The 12269-nt window shown below is 36.5% G+C and overlaps 1 protein-coding gene across 1 annotated transcript in view; it reads right to left on the bottom strand.

Moving 5' to 3' along the window:
• ankrd45 (ankyrin repeat domain 45) overlaps positions 1–1907 on the bottom strand; it is a 3364-nt gene extending 1457 nt beyond the window's left edge. The window contains exons 1-2 of the mRNA XM_073847865.1: positions 1670–1907; positions 911–1078 (exon numbers count right to left, since the gene is read on the bottom strand). Of these exons, the coding sequence (XP_073703966.1) occupies positions 911–1078; positions 1670–1907 (406 nt within the window). The remainder of the gene's footprint in view (positions 1–910; positions 1079–1669) is intronic.
• Between the last annotated feature and the right edge of the window lie 10362 nt (positions 1908–12269).

The following is a 12269-nucleotide window of genomic DNA, read 5'->3' as shown; positions in this document are numbered from 1 at the left end:
CTTGCAAACTTTGTTTGGCCTCTGATAAGAGAAAAAAAAATGCTTTAATTATAATGCAATTTGACTCTAGCATACAGTGGTGGCCAAAATTATTAGAACACTAGTATTTTCACCAGCTAAAAAATGGTTTTAAGTCAGTTAATCTTATCTTTTGCTCTAGTGTGTGAGTAGGAAATATCAGTTTACATTTCCAAACATTCATTTTGACATTAATTGTAATAATCCAGTGAGATTTTTTTTTTTTTTTTTTTTTTTTTGTCTGACAACAGCCAGTGGTCCACATAGATATCTGATCTCTTCATCATGCGGTCTGTCTGGAATGACATGAAGAAACAGAATAAACTGAGACAGACTAAATCCAGAAGAACTGGCAACGTCTCCAAGATACTTCAAGAAACCCACCTGCAAAGCTACCTGAAAATCTATGGCCAAGTGCACCAGCGCAAAAGCTGCTTTAAACACAAAGGATGGTCGCACCAAATGTTGATTTGATTTAGTTAATAGAAGTTAATCTATTTATGGCATTATTTTTATCCTTATTTTACAGCATTTTTACACCTTTATACCTTTGCGAGTTTCTTGAAGCATCTTGGAGATGTTGCCACAGTTCTTTTAGATTTAGTCTGTCTCAATTTGTTTCTTCATGTCATTCCAGACAGACAGGATGATGATAAGATCAGGTATCTGTGTGGAGTACTGGCTGTTGTCAGATGCCTTGTGCAAACTGTATTATTATCTTACTGTATTATTACAATAAATGGCAAAAAGAATGTTTGGAAATATTTCCTACTGACACACCACAGCAAAAAATAGAAACAACTGACTTAAAAACCATTAATTAAGCTGCTGAAAATAATGTTCTCATAATTTTAGCCACCACTGTATATGCTGAAATGCTTCACTTTCTCACCAGCCCATGCCAGATACTCTGCGCAGTCCAGTTTGTCATAACGCCGGGCCACATCAACAGCCTTCTCTCCACGGAAATTGATAGCTTGAAAATCAGCGTTGAGGTCAACCAAAGTTTTTAAAGTATCCAGCTGACCCCACATGGCAGAATAATGCAATGGTGAGTAGCCTACGGAACCAAAGAACCATATTGATTGACTGTTTTTCAGTGCAACAGCTTGTAAATTCTTTTTCCATATGTTAATTTAAGAGTCCATTACTCTCTTAACCATTTTCTTGGTGGTATTCTTGACATTTAATTAGACCAAAAACATTTGGTGAACTGAAATTATCTTATATGTATTTTATCCCATTTATTCTTCAATGAGAAAGTAAGCCTATGGGCCAGACTTCCAGGAAGTAATGAGACGAACAATAATGTGCAGTAAACGGTAAAACAGTTTGCACTACAAACAAACCAGTGCTTTCATAATTAAGATAATACGTTAAAATAATATGGTAAGGCAAACCAATCTGCAACATAAAGCAGCAAAACCAGCTGTTTTGTACAGCTAAAAATAGCTGGACGCGGAGACCGGAAGCCACACCCATAAAATTTCCACTCTTACGGAAAAATAAGGTTGATATTAGTAACGTTAGGCTAGTAATTTGGTGTCTTATCATGCTAAATGACTGCACATCTACAACTTTTAACTACAGTTTTAAAGTTGGCAGGCTATAGGTATTTTTTAATTGTAAGTAATTTTGCTAACTTAATTACCGCGAGGTGTCAGTTCATTGACTTCAGCGCCGTTTTGCACGAGTTCACGCACTATGCCACTCCGTCCAAAAATACACGCAGCAAACAGGGCATTTCTTCCCACCTCATCTTTTTCCCACAAAATATTCTCCGGTTCCTGAGTATCATTGGAACTCTTGCTTTCCAAAAGACTCTTAGGTCCCTCTACATCATTATCTAACGCACATAAAAGTACAGTTTTCTCCTCAGTTGACCGCATTATGACTTGCGGAAGAGTGATGTTGTGTTTCTCTGTCTCTATGGCAACCAGGCAGACCTTTTGGGTATTACTTTCACTGGCCACGAGATGCCGCCGTTGTCGGTTTTATGAAATAAGAAGAGCTGATATTCTGAGGTGAACCAAGAAGTGCATCTTGTTGATAGCTGCTATAGAAAGTAGATTCTGAGAAGAAGCATTTAGCACAAGTGTGAAAATATGTAATTATCAAACTAGAAACCAAAAACTGTTTTATTACTCAGCTGCCATCTCAGTCAAGAATATTTACATATGTAGAACTAATTTATGTGGCATCATAGCCCATATCATTTAGGCTAAAAAAATGAAAAGAAAGTCCCTGAAGGGTTCAGACTTCTCTGTGGAAATTACATAATCATTTGACATTGAAAATAAAGATCATAATTAAGATGTATAGAATATGCATTTGAAGAATATGCATTTGAAATAATTTATTTTAATTCTTTATTTAAAAAAAAGTAAACTTCAAACAATGATTTATTAGTACAGTATGTGAGTAAATGTACTATCCACATTTTAATATATGCAAATGTTTTTCAATGAAAGTAAGAGGGGAAAATTCTTAGGAGCTAGGGACATTTGTTGTGGTAAATTTATGTAATGTATTTCATTTAAAAGGGAAAGAAGTCATTTGATGTTTTTAAAGGTCATTTCTCTCATGATGATAAGGAAAGGAAAGTCAACTGACAGGGAAATTTGTGAGTGCAAATTCACTTTTGTCATCACGTAATTTCATACATTCCACAAAACAGCTAACTTCCTCAATCAACTGAAACTATGTTTGTTGTTACAAAAATGACACAGGGAATCATGTGGCATAATTTACTTTTGGTTATTAGTGACATCATGTGATGCCACACTGACAGTCGCGTTGCTCAAGGCATGAAACGATCACATTACAGAGAGAGAGAGAGAGAGAGAGAGAGAGAGTGTGTGTGTGTGTGTGTGTGTGTGTGTGTGTGTGTGTGTGTGTGTGTGTGTGTGTGTGTAATGATGGTGTGTAAAGAATGTGGAATGAATGGATTCATGTCAAAGGCTTTGACTCATGTCATTGCTCTGGCTTTAAAGTGTTCCCTCCTGACCTGCCCATAACTCCTGCTCTGTCATTGGAGTCTATTTGTAGTATGTGTGTGTTCAATGAATGACATGACTGTATTTCCCATTGCTCTATTTTAGGCCAAAGGAGGAAACTTTTTATGATGTGGGTCTGTAATTATAGGAAATTAGGAGCAGGCAAACCAAGGGAGTGGAATGGCAGTATCAAACATGGATAGATAGCTATTACTGAGAGAGAGATATGGATGACTGACATTAATATTACAGTACATTTCAATTATGTAGTTATCTGTGTGCCAAGGTGGGATCTAGTGAAATGCTTTTATTTAGCTTTTTTTAAAATTTAATAGTAAATAGTTTTATTTTTTTTATTTTAAATTGTATGATTTTAATAGTATTTAAATAGTATTTCTTAAAGTAAGAAATAAATAAATCAATAAATTAGTTAATTCATTCATTCAATCATTTTTTACCCATCCTATTCTACAAACTATGGAGGCCCATTTTATTCCTTTGAATAAAAAATACAACCGTAAGGAAAAAAGTCAGAATTGTGTAATATAAACTCAAAATTGCGAGTTATAAATCATAATTGCGAGATAAAATGTCACAATTGCGAGAAAAAGACAAAATTGAGTGATATAATCTCACAATTGCAAAAAAAAGTCATAATTGTGAGAGGAATTCTGAAAATTCTGAAAAATAAAGTCATAATTCTGAGAAATGTCACAGTTGTAAGAAAAAAAGTAAATTTACAATTGAGAAAAACTTCTGAAAAATAAAGTAGCAATTCTAAGAAAAGTCGCAATTGCGAGTGAAAAAGTCAGAATTGCTTGATATGAACTCAAAATTCTGAAAAATGAAGTCACAATTCAAAAAGAAAAACTTGCAATTCTGAAAAATTTAAGTCGCAATTCTGAGAAAAAAGTTGGAATTGCATGGTATTAACTTGCAATTGTGAGAGAAAAAGTTCCAATTGTGTAAAAAAGTCTGAATTGCATGATATAAACTCGCAATTGCATGATATAAACTCACAATTGCGAGATATCAACTCGCAATTCTGAAAAATAAAGTTGCAATTCTGAGAAAAACTCACAGTCCTGAAAAGTCACAATTGCGAGTTATAAAGTCAGAATTGTGTGATATAAACTCGCAATTCTAAAAGTAAAGCCACAATTCTGAGAAAAAAGTGAAAAAAGTCATAATTGCATTAAAAAGTCAAAATTGCGTAATATAAACTCACAATTGAGAAAAACTTCTGAATTCTGAAAAATAAAGTTGCAATTCTAAGAAAAGTCACAACTGCGAGTAAAAAATGTGTTATAAATTCAGAATTGCGAGAAAAAAGTCATAATCGTGAGCATAAAATTGCATAAAAGTAAGAATTGCATGATATAAACTCGCAGTTGCAAGTTATAAAGCCGAATTGCGAGATATAAAGTCACAATTCTGAAAAACAAAGTTGCAATTTTGTGAAAAAAAGTTAGAACTGTAAGATAAAAAGTCGCAATAACCTTTTTATATTTTTTCAGTTTAACTCTTTTTTATTGGCACTTTTCAGTCAGAGAGCTATTACATATGAGAAAACAAAAGCTTATACAATGTTTCCACAGTCTAACAAAACAAAGATATTGCATGTCAATTAGGACATATTTCTTACTCTCTGAACTATTTTCAGACCAATATAAATACAATAGAAAACACAAAAGAAAGAAAACAGAAAATAAAATAGATAAATAAAATGTAAATAAATAACAACAAAACATGTAAGATATTGAAACAATAATCGGTATATTAAATTAACAAGTAGCACCTGTGTGAGTCCTTATTTCAGACACTTTCTTTTCCTATTACCCTCCTAGACAAGTTTTAAACATTCAGGACAAGAGAACAGACATGCATAAACAAATTCCAGTATGTGAAACCGGGTTACATGAGAGAGAGAGAGAATACAAAAGGCTGTTATTTTTATTTTTTAAAATACAGCAAGAAGGGTTGCCAAATTGAATAAAAGTCTTCTGCTTTGCCCTTAATTGTATATCTAATTTTTTCTATTTGGATAAACTGCAACAAATCGTACATCCAATGAAAATAGTTGGGAGGAGACGGGTTTTTCCAATTCAATAATATAATTCTTTTGGCAATTATTAAGCAAAAGGCCAATGCATTTGATTGCAAAGATGACAGCGATACATTTGTCGGGTTAAGACCAAACAGTGCCACTAAAGGGTTTGGTTCAAGTTTTAACAAAAAAATGTCAGAGATTGATTTAAAAATTGATGTCCAAAATGGAATTAACTCAGGGCACAACCAGAACGTATGGTAGAGGGTAGCTGGGGCTTGTCGACATCGATCACAAGTAGGATCCATTTCTGGGTTTATTTTTGACAGTCTAACTTTTGTCCAATAGACTCTGTGCAGTAGTTTAAACTGTATCAACGAGTGACGAGCACATATTGAAGAAGTGTGTACACGGCGTAAAACGTTTGACCATTCATCGTCTGAAAAAACATGATTAAGATCGGATTGCCAGTCCAACCTTATTCTAGACAAAGATGAAGAGTCAGCTATAATAAATGAAAATATGGTTTTATATATGTTAGAAACAGTACCTTTAGCGATTTTTATTTCAAGGATTTGGTCAATCTCTTGTTTAAGGGGTGTATGGGGAAAGTTAGAGAAAGTATTCCTTATAAATTCACGAGTCTGTAAGTACCTAAAAAAGTGTGTTTTCGGAAGCCTGAATTTTTCTGACAGGTATGAAAAGGTTACAAAAGTGTCCTCATTAAAAAGATCATTAATATTTACAATGCCTCTTCTAAACCATAATGCAAATGTTCCATCCGATATAGAAGGTAAGAAAGAGGGGTTTTTATATATAGGGGACATACCTGACATTGCTTGAAAACCAAAATGCTTTCTAAATTGCTTCCAAATTCTTAAGCTGTGAAGGACTAAGGGGTTAGAAGAATAACAAGTATACTTGGTAGACAATGCTGAGCATACTAAGGAATGTAGTGAGACTCTACTACAAGAGTCAAGTTCCATCTCAACCCATGCTGGAACCCATTGACAGAGACCGTAATGAGACTGGCTCCAATACAAGATACTGTGAATATTTACTGCCCAGTAGTAAAATAAAATATTAGGGAACGCAAATCCACCTAATTTTTTAGGTTGTTGGAGAAATAACTTCTGAATCCTTGCCGGGCCTCCATTCCAAATAAATTCTGAAAGTATCCCATCTAGAGTCTTAAAAAAGGCTTTTGGTATGAACACTGGAATATTTTGAAATAGAAAAAGAAATTTAGGCAAAATGTTCATTTTAATGGCATTAATTCTGCCTGCAACCGATAGTGGAAGAGTTGTCCACCTAGCTAGATCTTGTTTTGTCCGATCCAAGATGGGAACAAAATTATATTTAAAAAGATCTATATATTTTCTTGTTACATTTATTCCCAAGTACCGAAACTGATCAGGGGCCAGTTTAAATGGGAACGCTGATAACGAGAGGGCACTTGCAGCTGGATTTATTAGGAACAGCTCACTTTTATTTAAATTTAATTTATAACCCGAAATGCTACTGAATTGTCTCAAAATTTCTAAAACATTAGGAAGGCTGGCCTCCGGGTCCGAAATATACAGTACTACATCGTCAGCGTAGAGAGAGATTCTCTGCTCTTTGTCTGCTCTAGAAATTCCAAATATATTTTGGTTGGATCGGAAAGCTATTGCGAGAGGTTCTATAGCTATAGCAAATAAGAGCGGAGATAGGGGGCAGCCCTGTCTCGTCCCACGATACAATGAAAAGTATTCAGAATTTATACCATTTGTTTTCACAGAAGCCAGGGGGGAGGAATATAAGAGTTTTATCCAACTAATAAACCTATCTCCAAATCCAAACTTCTTCAGCGTTAGAAAGAGATAGTCCCACTCGATGCGGTCAAAAGCCTTCTCCGCATCAAGAGAGACTAAAACCTCAGGTATTGATGAGTCCGAGGAGGTATAAATTATGTTCATCAGTCGTCTAAGATTAAAGAAACCCTGTCTGTTTTTTATAAAACCTGTTTGATCAATATGTATGACACTTTGTACAATGGATTCCAATCTTATTGCCAGGATCTTGGCCAGAATTTTAACATCAACATTGAGGAGAGATATCGGACGATAAGATCCACAGTCAAGCGGATCTTTATTGGGCTTCAAAATTAATGAAATTAATGCCTGTCGCATGGAGAAGGGTAAACTACCATTATTAAAAGATTCCTCAAACACTGAAAGAAGCCATGGCGATAACTCAGAGGAAAACCTTTTAAAAAACTCAACCGGGAATCCATCTGGACCTGGAGATTTTCCACTCTGCATCTGTGAAATCGCCTGCAAAATTTCAGATAAACTAATAGGGTTGTCTAATTTAGCTTTTGAATCGTCGCAAATTTGGGGGATCTCAAGATTTTCGAAAAAATCGTTTATAAGATTTAGATCTTTAAGAGAGTCGGACTGATATAAAGAATAATAAAATAATTTGAACTGGTTATTAATTTCTTGAGGGTCTGATATAACATTTCCAGCTGGGTCTTGGATTTGAGCAATAAAACTCTTTACTGCTTGAAGCCTAAGTTGTAGTGCAAGTGCTTTGCCTGGTTTATCTCCAAATTCATAGAAACGGTGTCTTGATTTAAATAAAAGCTGTTCCGCTTGACTGGTGGAGAGAAGGTTATATTCAGATTGTAAGAGAGCCCTTTCATTATACAGCGATGGAGTTGGGCGCTGCGCATATATCCGATCTATTTTACCAATTTGGCTAGAAAGATCATTAAGCTTCTTGTTGCGGACTTTCTTTATAAAGGCGGAACGAGAAATTATCTCTCCACGCAAATAAGCCTTAAGAGTTTCCCAAAGAATAGAAGCAGACATCCCCTCTGTTGCGTTTGTCTCAAAAAAGGAGGTAATTTTTTTTTTTATGAAATCAACAAAGCAATTATCTGATAACAGCAAAGCATTCATCCTCCAGATGTAAGAAACCCTTCCACACCCATAGGGAGTCAATCCTAGCATTACTGGTGCATGATCCGAAACGGTAATACTGTCATAAAGAGCGGATTGTATTTGGGTGGTAAATTTGCTATCAATAATAAAATAATCAATACGCGAGTAGGTATGGTGAACAGGGGAAAAAAAAGAGAAGGCTTTAGAGGAGGCATTTAAAAACCGCCACACATCAATCATTCCGTATCCTTCCATAAAGGAATTAATAATTTTAGCGGAATGAGATAGCGTAGCTGATCTAGGAGATGATCTGTCTAAATTAGTATTTAAGACACAATTCAAATCTCCTCCTAAAATCAATTGGTAAGAATTTAAATCTGGAAGTTTGGAAAAAAGTTTTGTAAAGAAATCTGGGTTATCCCAGTTGGGTGCATAAACACTAACTAAGACCACTTGACTATCATAAAGAGCACCCGTCACAATCACATATCTACCGTTAGGATCGGGGACAACTTCAGAGGGGGTGAACTGAGTATTCTTGTTAATTAAAATCGCTGTGCCTCTTGCTTTACAGTTAAATCCTGAGTGAAACACCTGACCCACCCAGGATCTCATCAAGCTCTTATGGCACGAATTCTTAAGATGAGTTTCCTGCAAAAAGCATATATTGGCATTTAGTGTCGTCAATTTAGAGAAAACCTTTACACTTTTTACCTTATTGTTCATCCCTTTTACATTCCAGCTAACTAAATTAACCCTGCCCTGTCTTTGAGGAAAATTGCTATGCATTAATACGGGAAATTAGCATATCAATATTAAAGATCTGAAAAACTGGATTCAGGTAGAGGAAAAGACAAAAAAGAAAGTGAAAAATATCAAATGATGCATGAAATGTCGTTAGAAAATGGACATCTATTCTCCATGTACATTCAGAACTGGCACAGAACTTAACATAAATAACACTAACAAGTCTGACCAACAAGAACAGCACAGTCAGGTAAAGAAAAAACAAAAACAAGTTGGCTAGTCTTAGCAACTTTGGCTGCCTTTTCGGCAGTACTCCGTGAACAAACAAAAAGAAATATAGTATGGAATATTCTCAGTAGTTTATGATATATGATATCAAATTTTAAATCTCAGTTGTTATAAAGCATATAGTAGTTCAAGAAACTTTCAACTCCAAGCACGGGTTGTCTAAATAATTCAGGTTTACAAAACCAAACCAGAAAAAATGAGAATTACAACCCCTTTCCATGATGGGAGCATATCTTTCAAGCCTGGCTTGTTGCAGGCTTTACAACAGACCTGATGAAATCCGCCGCGGTCTGCGGAGTCAGGAACATATGTCGCTGTCCCTGGAAATCAATGCGGAGTCTGGCCGGATACAGCATTCCGTAGGTGATACCGGCGTTGCGGAGAGAAGTCTTTACGTCCTTGTATTCGGCTCGACGACTCATTACCTCAGCAGACATGTCCGGGAAAATACGAACAACGGTGCCATTAAACTCCAACTGTCCCCGCTCACGGCTCATTTTCAAAATAAGTTCCTTTGTCTGATACTTATGTAACCGAACCACCATATGCCTAGGAAATGAATTGCGCTGAGGTTTTTGCCCGACACGATGAGCACGATCGATCTCAGGAGGTCTCTCAAAGGCGTCTTCCCCAAAGAGTTCGGTGAGCATAGAGGATACGAAAGTCACCGGATTATGGCCCTCCGAGCCCTCTGGTATCCCAATGATCCGAACATTTTGCCTTCGCGATCTGTTTTCCAAGTCATCCAGTTTAAGTTTGAGATCCTTGTTTTCTGTTTGTAATGCATTGCACAGTTTTTCCACTGTAATCAGGCGGGTATCACAGTCGGTGAGTGCAGTTTCAACATCACCGATTTTTTGGGCCTGTACAGACAGGGTCGTCTGTAGCGTGGAGACTGCAGATCGAAGTTCAGACAAGAGCTCAGACCGCAGTGAGGAGATTTCAGTGCGTATAGTAGATGCAATTAATTCCTTTAAGGAAGCTGGCGTTAACGCATCTTCTGTTTGAGCAGGAGCGTTAGCTTTAGCACTAGCTGCCTGTTCGCTCCCCTTATCAGTCAGCATATCTACTATATTTCGCCCTGACTTCGCTGGTTTTGGCATTTTTCTTTGAAGTCATACACTCAGATTGACCGTTAGATGAATGATTATAACAAAAATAAAGCTACTGAGAAAGAAACAAATAAATGTTCACGGAGCGACCTCCAACCACGTCTACTCCGCACGAGGCATACCGGAAGTCTCCCTTTTTATATTTTTTATTCAGTGGTGGAAAAGGGCTTCCATAACAAACCATATGTCCTAGGTAGGACATATTTTATTAACATTAAATTAAAAACAAAATCTTAAAACTCTTTCATTTTTATTTATTTGTTTTTACAAGATTGTATATTGTAACATTTTGGGTTCTTATATGTACTCACAATGTAAGAACCCACAAAGTTACAATATATGCTATCATAGGTGCTCCCTTGTTTGTTTATGACTGATTTTAGTTTTTAATAGTTATTAGAACCATCAAATACTAGTTCAGTAGACCACTTTCACCACCATTTCACACTCACAGTCCTGCGTTGTGGTGAGACGAACATGCATCTGGCTGTTTTCACCATTTAAAGTGCGGGCTGTCAGCATCTGTCCTAAGAGCCGTTAAAGCCCATGCAGTCATGCTTCAGTTCTCTCAAACACCAAAACAACATCTGTGCTTGTCCAAGGAGTGCTAACGTGCCTCAGGCTGTCAGAAGCCTCAGAGATTTCATGGATAGGTGCCATAATATAGCAAACAATCCACTAGTTCTTTGCATTTCTGTAGGCCGAGGCTGCTTACATCAGCCGTCCTTTATCCAGGACTGCTTTTGTAAGTGATGAATGTTTTAATTATGAGTTTACATTGACCAGCCTGGTCCTAAGGCTAATCACGGTGGATTGAGAATCAACATGGTCTTGTATTGCTGTGTAAGTCCATTACATCATCTTATTAGAGTCGCTGAGCTCCATTTCTGCCAATCTGTCCTAGAATGTCATTTAGGCTAAAGTTGTTAACAGCGACTGAACCCTTTAATCAGGGCTGAAAACTTTCATTTTGCTTGATCCTAAATGAAGAGCTGACCTTCCGCCCTGTTAATCTATAATAATCTCTTTCTGATGCCACATTCCTCGTACATCCGTGTCCGTTTTCCATTTCTGCCTTGAAATTTGTAATCGGTCTCGGCTTGCCCTGAATTCTCCAAACTGCACTTACAAGTGAATCGCTGCGCACTAAAAATAACCCTGTTAGAAGACTGGACTCAGGAAATGAGTAAAAGGCTTTCGGGTCCTGAGAATCCAGTGATGTCCACCGCTTTTCGCTGACCCATCTGCACTGGATTACAGCTTGACGTCTAGGTGACGTCTTTCACTGCAAGAGATCCAAAGAGAAACAGATGTTTCCTTAAGCTGTAAGGCCGATAATGTGGTAGTTTCAGTCTTTAAGTTTGTTTCTGCTTACTCATGATATTGGATTTCCTCTCATCTTGAAACCTCAGCCACACCTGTTAAAGGTTTGACAGGTTTAACCACTTTGTTGAGTTTTCACATACTTTAAAGCATTTTATCATTTTTAGGCCACGATGCAACCAGTTTGACAGTTACACTCGCCCATATAACTTGCTTTATGTATTACTGTGATGTTTGGAATGACATTAACATGACTGAATGCATTGTAGTACTATGTGTGGTTTAGGAGTGAGTATTAGGTGTGTTTTAAAGTTCAAACAACATACCAAGTCTAACAAAAGCATTTTGTTGGCTGTTGGTCTGAATAGTGAGTGTTGGATGGATGGATGCTAGTAGATGCTAGGAGAGAAGGACAGGTGAATATACAATATAGTTCAAACTGTTGTGGTTGCATGGCAAGATTTATTAGATCAAAATCATACAGTTAAAACGGTAATATTTTGAAAGATTAGTACAGTTTAAAGGTCCACTGAAGTGCTTTGAAACACACTACACTCTTAAAAATAAAGGTGCTTTAAAAGGTTCTTCACGGCGATGCCATAGAAGAACCATTCAGTCAAAGATTCTTTAAAAAAACATCTCTTTCTTACCTTTTTATAATCTGAAGAACCTTCTTTGACCACAAAGAACCTTTTGTGAAACAAAAAGGTTCCTCAGATGTTAAAGGTTCTTTATGGAACCATTTAGACAAAAAGGGTTCTTCTATGGCATCGTGAAGGACCTATATTTTTAAGAGTGTAGGTGTTATTCT

This window comes from Garra rufa, chromosome 9 (assembly GCF_049309525.1).
Source record: "Garra rufa chromosome 9, GarRuf1.0, whole genome shotgun sequence".
Classification (NCBI taxonomy): Eukaryota; Metazoa; Chordata; class Actinopteri; order Cypriniformes; family Cyprinidae; genus Garra; species Garra rufa.
The sequence above is the reverse complement of the archived record's forward strand: the minus strand, read 5'-3'. Positions and strand labels throughout refer to the sequence as shown.